This window comes from Larimichthys crocea, chromosome IV (assembly GCF_000972845.2).
Source record: "Larimichthys crocea isolate SSNF chromosome IV, L_crocea_2.0, whole genome shotgun sequence".
In the NCBI taxonomy this organism is placed as follows: domain Eukaryota; kingdom Metazoa; phylum Chordata; class Actinopteri; family Sciaenidae; genus Larimichthys; species Larimichthys crocea.
In genome coordinates, this window is record NC_040014.1 from 2,428,060 (window position 1) to 2,440,668 (window position 12,609).

Genomic DNA, 12,609 nt, shown 5'->3' on the forward strand with positions numbered 1-12,609 from the left:
CTGCAAATATCACTTATCAAGTAACCAGCCTCTAGGAAAGCCAGACGGCCCGTAACAAAAATGGAAAAGAATGTGGATGATCGAACCTTCCTCCTCCGCCTCCTCCTCCTCCTCCTCCACACTGTTTAAACCTCTGCATTTACAGTCATTCCTCCAGAGAGAGCCTGCCAGAAATTCATACCATAGAAATTCTGAGAAATTCTAGGAGTATGAGTGGGCTGGTGAAGTGAGAATGTATAGAGAGCTAGACAAAAATATGTCTTACACTTTTGGGTTCCTGTTTCAGAGGGTGGGCTACCTGATCATCTCGGTGGGCTTACCCCATTCCACTGTTATCACAGGGCCAGTAAAACAATGATGAGAAATACATTCATACAGAAGCTTTGCTTCATTATAGATGGGGAAACTTGCAGATACGCAGTGGTACAATACAAGATATAAACAAAAACGGCACCGTATGTCAGGTACACAAGAATGTAGCAGCTGAAAGGAAAAGGAGGAATTCCCTCATTGCTGTAGTCTGTAAATACTGTTTTGAAGAAATTCACTTGCCTGTGTATAAAAGATTTCAAAGGATTCTCACTCCTTCAGGGACTATCAAACACTACTGCCTTCTCTGTGTGTGTCACACATTTCCATGAGGTAAAGTGTGCAAGGGCAGTGAAAGAATGCATTATGCTTTATGTGGGACAAATCAATTAAGCCAGTGAGGGAACAAGTGACTAACTTCAGCAAGTCGTGTGGAAAGGAAGGAAACAAATCAGAAAGGCAGTGCTGTTGGGGGACTGTGAGCATTAAATATTTTCCAACAACTATCTTGAGTCATACCTATGTCAAGAAAAGTGTGAAGTCATCAGCTCAGGGGAAGCTCTATTCAGTGACAAAATCCTCTTAGTATTCACATCAAGTGTCCAAAAGTGAATCTTCCCACCATTCAACTATTCTCACTACACAGTACTGCTCATCAAAAACTAAAAAGCTGTCGAGCAAACACACAAAGCACAAAGCCTGTGATATGTAAGCAAATAAAAAAGCAAAAAAAAAGCAAACGAGTACCTCAACAAGCACAAAGTCTTATCATAAAACAGCAAAGCTTAAGCTCAAGATTATGCAGAATAGGAAATGTAATCAGTCTCATTTTTCTGTATTTCTGTATAATTTTGTGGCAAAACAAACAGTTGCATCTCAACAGAGATGACGATTTAAGCAAATTATCAAACCCCCATCTGAACACGAGATATCTTGTTATACACAAAGTGACACTAAAACCACCTCTGCTTCGTTCAATAATAATCCATGGGTACACAGTATTTACCTAACCTGCTGTGTGAGGCTAAGTAATCAAGTATCAGATTTATCAGCTATCAAAGCAGTGTAAATAATTACCTCCGGTCTTCTTGCTGTGGACAGAGTTTTGTTTAGGAGAAGTGGCGGTGGTGTGGGTCATACCTCGCATTCTCGGGAGCCTGAGATCGTATAGGTGCAGGGTCCGGTCCCATTGACAAGCACATCCATGGCCTCAGAATTGGTGGGCTTGTAGTCCACATAGTACTCCTGCAGTGGAGAGCTCAAGGTGCGCTCCGTCTCTCTAGCTTTCTTGCGACGTTTGCGGGCCGCTGCTGAGTGCTCCTGCAGCTGCTTGACACTACTAGGATAGCGCTTCCATGACACGTAGATTACCAACAGGATCATTGCAACAGATAGAAAAAGGGCAACACTTCCAGCCACAATCTTATGGAAGGACACAGGCTCCAAGTCTTGCTCTGGGGGAAGTGCAACAGGTGGGGTAACGGCTGATGATGTGGGGCCTCTGATAGATCCCTCTCCTCTCTTTCCAGAACCAGTCGGTGAAGCCAGAATGGCTGGGTGATGATCAGTCTGCACAGGTACACTGGATGGCATTGGAGGAATGCTGACAGTGAGAGTTGTTGCCGGGTTTGATTGACAAACACCAAAAGCTTCAACAGCATCCATCACTTTCTCCCCCTGGGCTTTCTTAGGGGAAGCGCAGATCATAGTGGTCTCCTTTGCCCCTCTGAAGTTTCTCAGCCAGGCCACCAGAGGACATATCGCTGGGCCACAGTCCCATACATTCCCAGCTAAGCTAATCATAGTCAAGGAGATCCAGGCATCAACAACCTCCTGGGAGACATTGGTCAGCTTGTTGGAGTCCAGATTAAGGGTCTGCAGGTTGGGTAGGCATTGGTAAACTACAGCATCCACTTCTGTCAGATCATTCCCAGACAGATCCAGTTTCTGGATGGAGGCCCAGGTCCAGGTCAGGCCCTGGTTCATTGAGCGAATGCGATTCCACTGCAGGTAAAGAGCCCGCAGATTGTAGAGTCGAGGAAAGTGAGAGAAATTGATTTTTGAGAACTGGTTATGCTCGAGATGCAGCTCAGTGAGCTTGACTAGGCCAGAAAATGCATTCCGAGTGATACTGCGCAGGCGGTTGTAACCCAAATCTAGGAATTCAAGATTTCTGCAATCTTGGAACAGACGCACTGGGATGATTTTTAGAGAGTTTGAGCGTATGTGAAGGCTGAGAAGCTTTCGTAAGCCCTGGAACTGCCCAGGCTGCAAGGCTTGCAGTTTGTTGTATGACAGGTCCAGATTACGCAAATTAGGGACAGGGTGGAATGTGGTGTTGTGTAGGGATGTAATCTTGTTGGAACTTAGGATCAACTCTTTGAGCCTGCGGACCCCCTGAAAGGCCATTCCATCCACAGATGCAATGTAATTGTGGTCCAGGTAGAGCCAGATGAGGTGGTTGAGGCCTACAAACTGTCCTGCACGAAGACTGGCGAGACTGTTGTAGCGTAAAGATAGGCCTTCACAGCCTCCTGAGAGGTTTTTGGGGACATCGCGAAAGGCGCTTGACTCACAGTAGACAATTTTTCCATCACAGCGACAGCTTTTGGGGCATGGACGCTCACTCAAAGATGGATTTGCTGCCAGCCACACCTGCATCAGGAGTTGGACCACTAGCCAGCGACGTCGCAGAGCAGAGCCTATGAGAGGAGAAGGTGCAAAGGAAAACAAGAAAGGAGAAAGGGTAAGGAGATGAATTTTGTATGTATTTCAAAAATTCTTATTTTTCCCAGTGTTCAGTATTGGATAGATGGTGGATGGTCTCCACAGTCCTATGTGCTACAATTTATTTAATCTTATGAAAATAAAATATGTGGATATATTTATACACACTCATGGGGTATCATGAGGCAAGCATCAGATGCGTGTACACAGGGGTAGTTTTGTTTTATTATCAAGTCACAATACTGCTGCAAAAAGTGAAAAGTTGTGTTTTCACTCATATTTAGTGTTATGATTAATGTGTGTGCATCTGTATAGGAAGGACACTAGCACCTTTGCCAAAAAAAAGTTTAAAAAAAAAGTCACCAAACAACCTAACATTAAGCTATAAAAGTCAAGACAATGATACATCACTGCTGCTATATCCTAAAGGATGAAAGACTTTTCTCCATCCCGACTGATGTGGAGATGCCAGAACTTCAAAATGAGGGCCACGCTTCAGGGCCTCCCTTCAGGATTCTTCTTTTTATTTCCTTTTTCTCTCTCTCTTTTTTCCAAAATGGCCAGACTTCCTTTCAGAGATATCTACAACTATAGTATATCAGTAGTCACGTAGATACAGAATCATATTCCTCTGTGCAGTTTCTATCATCTTCCTTTCTATTCTTTACATACCAGGCCCCTTCACTTTGTCTATATCCAAAGCTGTCATATTCATCCAGTATCATTATGCCTTTCCACTTCTAGATTTTGAGGTCCATTTTTCCATATCTTGGAAACTCCTTGCATTTATTTGTTAGTCTCCAAAGTTGTCACATATATTAATGACATGACCCCTCATAACCCATGTTCACCATCCCTACAGTCACACCTATTTACACCTATGTCCAGTCATCAAATTGAACAATTGAGGAGAATGCTTAACAGTAATTCATCAAAACTGGTATTTTACCAGCCTACAGTTTCTGCAGCTATAGATATCATAGTCCAACATGTGTCTAGGTTGTATCAGAGGAAGAGTTATCTAACAAGCATGTATGCTTCTTTAATTTCAATAGATGTTACATATGAGTTTAGTTTTTGCTGTTGCATTCAGGTCTGAAAACTGCTTGAGGCTCTGAATAATGTGACTCACCCGCCAAGGCACCTAGACGATGGGAACTCTTTAATCTTAATATAGATTAAGAGGTAACAGGCAGAAGGATTCAGCAAATGCTATTTTAATATAAATGTATTTTTTTCCAGAAGAGGCTGCAGATATTATAAGATATCAGAATCAGCCTGATATGTATTATATATAGAAAGAGAGTAATCTCTTACAAGCACACTTTTGTGGTGAATATTTTGGTCAGATAGCAGGTAGTCTGAAGTTACAGCAGCTTGTCTGACACCAATGTGTTCCCCATGACAGTGACAAACACGTTATCAGAAAAACAGCATAACTTGTTTAGAACTCTGAGAAAGTGTATTGTAAGTTCACGACTTGTAGCTCAACATGACGTAATCACCGTAATGTTGAAAACAACTCTTGAAACTGTAAACCATGGATTAGAATTGACAATAAGCTTTAAAATAACAAATGACTAGGCCACACTGCTTTGCTTTGATCGACTCAACTGAGGATTTCAATCACAAAACCAATTTTATATTTGGTTTCGAAGAAAAGTTCAGTTTGTGTGGATTACTGCAAATTACATGGTCTTAGCTGTTTGGTTTGATGTCATGTGTGCTGTATATTTACAATAATAACACACTGACAATCAATGTTGTAGGAAAGCAACTTGCACTTTACTCAATCATATCTTTATCTGTATATATATATATATATATATATTTAGTCATCCCATAAGCCATCATTGCACAAATGGCAGAGGCAGATAAGTCATGAAAGGCAGCCTGTACAGACCAAATTAACATTCAAGAGCTGATGGTTGTGTATACAATCCTGGAGGCGTTTCAATTTAGACTCCAGCCATTTCATGTTTAACCAGAGCAAAGCAGCACAGGTTCAGCATGAATCACCGCTTCTGCTTTCCACAGGTTGAAATAAAGAACACAGTAAACCCTATGGAGTTACGCAACTCATCTCCTGCTACTGAAAACAACTGTCGGAATGCCAAATGTGGCATGTCCTGCATTGTGGATAATGATTACATATGTATGAAGTACTTTGCATTTCAGAGAGGTAGATGTTCTGTTTTAGATACTACTTGAAAAGTGAAGAAAAGTGGTCAGCAGCTTCCTGTGATATCACTCCTTGTTCTGAGGTGAGACAGAGTTGTTTCCATTAAAATCGTTCCCCTTTACAGAGCCACTAATGATCTGTCATTAAGATACATTGATTTCCCCTTGAGGAGGTGGTATAGGGAGGATTCACTACTTATGCGTGTTTCTCAAGGCAATATAATCAAGTATGGACTTTATTACCATTATCACAGTAAGATAAGATTAATATGTCAAGATAGAAGTGGTCCATACTTTAATTATCTTAGAAAATGTATGATGTGTTGGCAGGCGCTATGCTCAATTCACCAGTTTGTAAAAGTGAATGTGTTATATGCAGATGTGTGACACTGATGAGGAACTCGAGCTAAAACTCTGGGCTTTAAGAATATTTGGTGTGCAAATAAGGAAATAAGCACAGTTTTAGTTTTTTTTATATTTTTGGTAGTCTTTGATGGATTTGTCACAAATAATTCTCTGACATAGACTGGCTGAGAGGAATCATACAGCATATGCTATCGAACATAGCCATTTCGCTCCTTGCCAAGCATCTGCTGATCCCATATGGGTTTTTGTATTTGTGTGTGTGTTTGCGCGTGTCTAAGAGTTGTGACTGCGAGGGAGAGAGACCCAGACTTACTCTTTGTTTTCAGAGAAATCTTTCATCATTCCTTACAGATGGAGGAAACTGAAGAACTGTACAGATAATTTGTGCTGGCTATTGATTATACCAGCAGATACATCAATCATTTTTTCTTCCTCTCGGATCACACGATTTGTGATTTCACATACATATTCCAGAGAGAAGGATGATGATCACAACATGATGTAGTGTCTGAGTGGAGTAAATGTGTTGTTCTCGGGTTTCTGAATGGAACTTTAACTAATTTGCCGACAACACTGTGCCTCAAAGGGCTTACAAAAACAACTAAATAAACAAAAACAGATAGATACAGTAGAAGAATGCTGATACAGGACGGTGCCCATGTGTAATGTTCCATGTGCATTAAAGCAATTTTAATAGACACTTTTGACTGGGGAACAGATTGCGTGGGCTGTTAAAACATGAATGCATGTTTTGTGTTTGACTCGTATCCCAAGAGGACAAAGAAACAGCCCCCCATTGCTTTTATTTCCCATGTGCATAATAGATATGCTTTACTAGAAGTGACTCCACCATCTCTTTCAGATTGAGCCTGCCTCACAAGACACCTCTCCCCCCTTACTGACACTGTATGTGGTTTAATGAGCGCTCTGTGCGCTAATGCCTCTGTAAGCCTTCTCCTTCCACACTACTCCTTTAATCTTATTCACAAAGGAGCACAAGTCACCCTCTGAGGTGTCACTCATAGAGTTTGTGTCCCTATTACTTCTTAACTGATGTACCTCCCTGTATTACTGTTCTTATACTGTATCTACTTAGATGAACACTTTCTCCTTCATTTCATATTGAAAATGTGCTAGTTATGCATGTCCTTGAACCCTACGGCCATCAGGATGTTTTGATAATGTGAAGTCTATTTTTATGCATGGTCAAAAAGAATCGCCTCAGCCCGTTCGCTTCCCTTGTTGATTTCCATTGTTCCTCCTCAACCATCTTTCTTTTCTTTTCCTTTTTTTTTCTTACTAGCTTTCAGATCCAACTTTCAGGATGGGTATTTTTCTCGCTTTATTTTTCAGGCTCGGTGTAATAACATATCGATGTGTGCTTCTCATTTTTCTTTGTCACTTTCTCCAGTTGTTTGTCTAAATATAACACGTCTGGATATGTCAAAGCTAAAGTTTGTCCAAAGGCATGTGCGTAATGCTTAGTTATGCAGCAGACAGCCCTGCTGTCCTCAGCACGAGAAGATAGCTATTTCTGCCTCTCAACCCTAACACATAGAGCGAGTAAGTGCACTTTACTGCTGACCTAAAATAAAACCAAATGTAGCTTAATAACTTGGCAAATGGACTCGCTAACTGGTGCACTTTGAGTGCACACAAGTGGCTCATTCCTATTTGCTGCCTGTCATTGACAAAATGCTACCAACCTCAGCCTTGACTGCACATAGAGACTGGACAGCAGCCGGAACACATAGGGAAGGACGTCCCCAGACTAGCCTAAGCCATCCTATTAGTCTCCAATTATCTTTGAGATGATAGCAAGGCCTGCCAAGTTAAACCCATTTCAACAGTGGTTGAAAAACATTGTGTCCTGGTGTGCTTGTCTTGTATTTATAGCACTGATTAGGTGGAATATAGATAAGCACTGCTGGGAGTATCGTCATAAACCAAAACATCATATATACAGTATTCTGTTTGATTTTTGCCTTTTGTCTGGTTCCTGATTTCCCTGGGTGGCAACAGTTCCATTGAGCCCACAACCTTTGCTGTACTGCAGTGGGCTAATCTCTCTCTGGCTCTGACTTCACTGAAGTACTTTTCATTATGATTACTGTAACAACACAGCATCTTGATGAATCTGCCAAATCTGTGAAACTCAAATGATTTGTAGATCTGATCCCTTTTGGAAAACAATGGGTAAATATGCAGTTAAATAAGCTATAACCAGAAGACATCAGCACCTCTTCTATCACTATTTCTAAGTGACATATAATAATTGAAATTCTGTTCCAGGTGCTAGAATTCAATAAAAAAACTGTGTTGTAACCTCATATTTCACTGTAATGGTTGTGTTTTGTTTCTATACCATGTCACCCTGGATACCCAGCAAGAGACCAGCATCCTGGTCAAACTGACCCAATGGATCCACAGTAATGTCATTGTGTCAGCGGGCATGGAACACAGCTTTGACGAAAGGCTCCAAAACACTAAAAACAAGAGATGAGATCTTCAGTGGGAACATATTTTTTGGAAAGGTATTTTGACCACTACACAAAATCTCTGTTTGAAGATTAAAACTTAGGGAAAAAGTTAGGTTTGTTTAGTGGTAATGGTTAGGTTTCGGGTTAGGAGATAGGAAATGCATTTTGCTACTAAGTTTCATTACAAGTGTAGAGGTATAAACATATTGCAGAATGGCTTCATCAAAAACACATTTTCCTTTTGAAGCTTTGCACATCGGCTGTACTGAGGGCCATCCTCTTAACCTATTAGGCTGAATTACAAACCTGGTCTGTTTCCCACTTAGGCAATGCTATTTTTTATTTTTATTTTTTCATTTTATTTTGTTTTATTTCTAGTTTTCTTAGACTGAGGTCATTGTCGAACATTGCTGTACATTAGATTATTTTAGTACGAACATTTTCATCATGTACCCAGCTGGTAGCTCATCCAGCTCCTAAAAATAACCCGAACAGGATAAGTATCTACTGTGGATAATGGATTCTGGATCCCATGTGTTTCGCAAACTATTGATTTTTTTTTAAATGAGCAAATGTAAATAACAAATGCCAACATATTGCCCTCAAAGGGCTTGTTGATCGCCTCCCTTCACCTTATACACCTGACATTTCAACAATGCCATCTGTTGGATGCTGTAGGGCAAACAGAGGGTCATATGTTGTATAGGCAACAGATGACCCTCTGCTGGCAACCGTGAAGTTGCAGATGAGCCAATACTGGCATCTATACACAGATGGTCCTACTTTTGCTCAAAGCAAAAAGTATGTTTTAGATATGTGGAAGGTGTGTGAAATCTTATTGGACTCTTTTAATTTATCTCAAAGCTGTGTGACTGTTTCTCTTTGCTTTGGCTTTTTTTTTTTTTTACGATCCTTACCCTATTGTTGCAAAGCAGAACTCTAATGATATGGTCCATGAAACATAAGTGCGCTGCATGCTGTTAATGAAGAGCATCACAGTCAGCTACACTGGGTGGATAACTGAGACTACAGTGCCATGTAATCTTCAAATAATTGTGGGCAACAGCATGAAGCTATATGGTTGACAAAAGTTGGGCTTTTGGTCCGGTCTGTGCACCTGGACACAGGCACGTGTGAGTCACAGTCACAATTCCTTCACCTCAAGTATGCAAGGGTTATCTTACATGCTGTGATATTACATTAAGAAACAGGCCCATAAAGCAGACTTCTTTGATTAACCATATATGGTTCTTTGGCAGCACACATAAATTGCGCCTGAGCTCCGCAGCCTATACTGTATGGCTTTGTGTGCCGTTGTAGCTTATATTGATGTGGTGCAGTAACCCACTGTGGGTCGATATATCATGCGGCCTCACAATTAATGGCACAGCACCACCAGTGAACTTGGCCATCTGTATGCTAGTTAAGAATGGCTGAGGAGATTAGGCTACCTAAGACAATAATATCAGACCAAGAGAATGCAAGTGATGGAGAACAAGCCTGAATTATTTCAAGCTTTTTTTTTTTTTGGTGGGGGAAGAGGGTGGAATAATACAAAAGAGAAAACAGTTATATGTTGAGAGAGGGACAGATGAGGGAGGCAAGAAAGTGTGCGTGTGAGGGATGAGAGAGGAGGAGGAGGAGGAGGAGGAGGGGGACTTATGAGCGTGTAACCGACGCGCACGCGTAAGAGGAAACAGAACGGGGCAACACTGAACATAAGATGGGAAAATGAACGCGCGCAGACACAGAAATATAATCATGCAATACTTAAGGAGAGGCGTACACACAAACAGCGAGAGAAACACATAGTATTGATAGATGGACGCACAGTATTATGCTCGATTTGGAGAGTCCCTCTTGATAGCAGGTGCAGAAAAAAAGACCGCTTTCTTGAATGAGAATCAGTCTGCTAAGCAAAACCTGCACGACCGGTGCCTTCAACCCACAAGAGTTTTGGGGAGGCGTTTGCGCTGAGCTGAAACTGGACAATAGGCTCCGTGCGTACAGATTAAGGACAATCAATGATTATGCAGGGCCACGCTTTATAAAGTTGACTGGCTTCCAACATTTGCCGTCATTAGCATTTCCGTCCATGTCAATGAGGCAGACAGTCTAAGTAGTCAAGGAAAAAATAAATAAAATAAATAAAAGGACAACAGGCTTGTTGGCTTTTAAAGTAGCAGATCTTTAAGCGCACTGGGTTGTAAAATCCCCCGAATTAAGTCTCTAATAAGCCACATACCGTCAGGAAATGGAGGAAAAGCACATTGCAGCTCTGCGACTAACAGGCTACAGCACAGGCTTCAGTCACATTCCTCAACCTCCCCGAAACCACTTGGCAAAAAGACACCAAAACCCTTATTACATGTCAGAACTGTGCATTGGAGGAGACGACCATTTTTGACGCAAGCGTCTGATTCGAACCAGGTTCTGCTCGGAAGAGACAATTTGTTGTGTGCTATGAGAATGAAGCACAGCTTGAGTATATTTTAAAACACGCTATCAGATTTAAAAAAAAAAAAAAAAGATGGTGACATAAACAGAACTTACCCATATCCGCTTATCTGTCAGCTCCAGCCTACAGGTTTTAATGGCTTCTAGTGCGCGACATCCGAGTCCGCATGACGCGCTCTCCACAGACAGGTACCGTCCTAATCCACTAGCCCGGTCTCTCCGCGCAGACGCTGACTCCAAAGCGCACCTGCCCTTTACTCTCCCGGACCTGGATGTGCTATCCGGTTTAGTTCTGCATCTATAAGCGTACAAGTGAATCGGGGCGAATGTCATTTACTTCCAACTCCAGATTAAAACGGGTAGAAAAAAAAAAATCCGGTTTCAGAACTCCCTATCCATGTCTTCAGAGGAAATGAATCGTTCTCTCTTTTTCAAGTTACAGCCAAAAAGAGCACTGCAGTAGGCGCAGACAATAACGAAGCCACATCCAAGTGTTTCATGTCAGTCTTACATGCGCATGGAGATTCCGCGAAAATCCCGTCACAGAACTTAACAGAAACGTTGGCGTGCACAAAAAAAGACAGAAGAAAAGAGAATAACAAGGCGTAATTTTCCAAATGAGTCAAGCAGCCCTTAGATTCCTTCTCCCAAGTAAAACCCTGGCGTCTATATTCTCAGGGATGCTCAGTCTGATCCGCGCATGGCGCACAGAGGAAAGTAACGCTCGGTTATCCACAAGTCTCTCTGAAACGCTGTCATTGAGTCTCGTGGAATAGTCAAATATCCAGATATCCACCTTTTTGTCCAAATGCTCCTTTCACTCTCGTTGTTGCTCGGTTTGAAATACAGCATGACGCTGTTGTTAATCACGTCTGCGTGTCAAGGCAACTTTGTCAGGCAGAATAGGAATGCCCTCTTCTGGTGAGACTGCGACCCATGAGCTCGTCCAAAGGTGCACCGTGAGTTAAACGTTATTGTGGCACCGTTTTAAGGACGGTCAGCACGGATAAAACCTAAAATAATCCCGTCACCACCACGGTGGAACCAAATATTGCAAGCGTCCTTCATTTTAACAGCTTCATTGTTTGCTTCGGCGAGAGGAAATTGTGTGTGTGTGTGTGTGTGTGTGTGTGTGTGTTTTTAAGAAATGTTATCATAGCTCAGTATTTAGTATCCATGGATGCAAGATGACATTTGTTAATAGTAAGGCATTCATTAGTTATCGCTTCCTGCATAAGAACCAGTATCTTGCTGCACTGTGTGTTTTTCTATATTTGTGAGAACCATTTTGAATGTTAGGACTTCAGAGTGAGGACATTTTCTTGGAAAATGATGACACTTTGAGCTTGTTTGAGAGTTTAAACTCAGTTTGAGGTAAATGTTTTAAGTTTGGCTTCACAAGTAGCCTATACACATACACATAAAGCTATAAACAGCTATACTATAACAGGACGCTGTCCATGGTGCTGAAATGGCACATTTGAGTGACTAACTGCACTGATTCTAAGAAGTGTTCTCGGATTCTGAGTTTCTGTGTGAACGGGTTATGAGGGTCGACTGAACCAGAAGTCATAAACATAATTCTACTTAACATTCTGCACTAGCCCGTATTGGAAATGCAATGGTACTTAATCGACAGCGGCCTCCCTCTGCGTCACCCCAGCAGCCTTTTTAAAGCTTGTGTGTATTTAAGGAGGAAATAGGCATCTGAATTTTTAATGTGCATTGCATCTGTACTGAGTTACTAATCTAATGTTGCTCCTTTCTTTCAGACTTGAGCTTAGCTGGCATTGTGGCAACCATAAATAGCGTTTAAATATGACAATTTGTTCATGAAATGCCTTATCAGAGGTGCTGGGGCTTTCCTTTTCCAAACTCTGCTACATTTAAGTGGCAAAACAAAGATTTCTTCACTATGTTTGCATATAAAGATTTTCCATCAAACATAGTACCACTACTACTTAAAAAATGGAACCTTGGTCAACCACAACATTAAAAGGTCGTTATTTAATATTCTAAACATTAACAGTGAGTATTTTTACTTTTGGACATGCAGGTGTACCATTTAGGAGCAGTGTGTAGGATTTAG

General features: G+C 41.5%; 1 protein-coding gene across 2 annotated transcripts in view; it reads right to left on the bottom strand.

Moving 5' to 3' along the window:
- Positions 1–11,594, bottom strand: part of LOC104927297 (leucine-rich repeat transmembrane neuronal protein 4) — a 97,214-nt gene extending 85,620 nt beyond the window's left edge. Inside the window, exons 1-2 of one of the 2 annotated variants that reach the window (XR_002042738.2) lie at positions 10,617–11,594; positions 1,387–3,011 (exon numbers count right to left, since the gene is read on the bottom strand). Coding sequence is in view for 1 of the 2 variants with exons in the window: in XM_010741339.3 (XP_010739641.2) it covers positions 1,450–3,011; positions 10,617–10,620 (1,566 nt within the window). In the remaining variant the exon portion in view is untranslated. The remainder of the gene's footprint in view (positions 1–1,386; positions 3,012–10,616) is intronic. The other variant, XM_010741339.3, reaches the window with a different exon arrangement.
- Between the last annotated feature and the right edge of the window lie 1,015 nt (positions 11,595–12,609).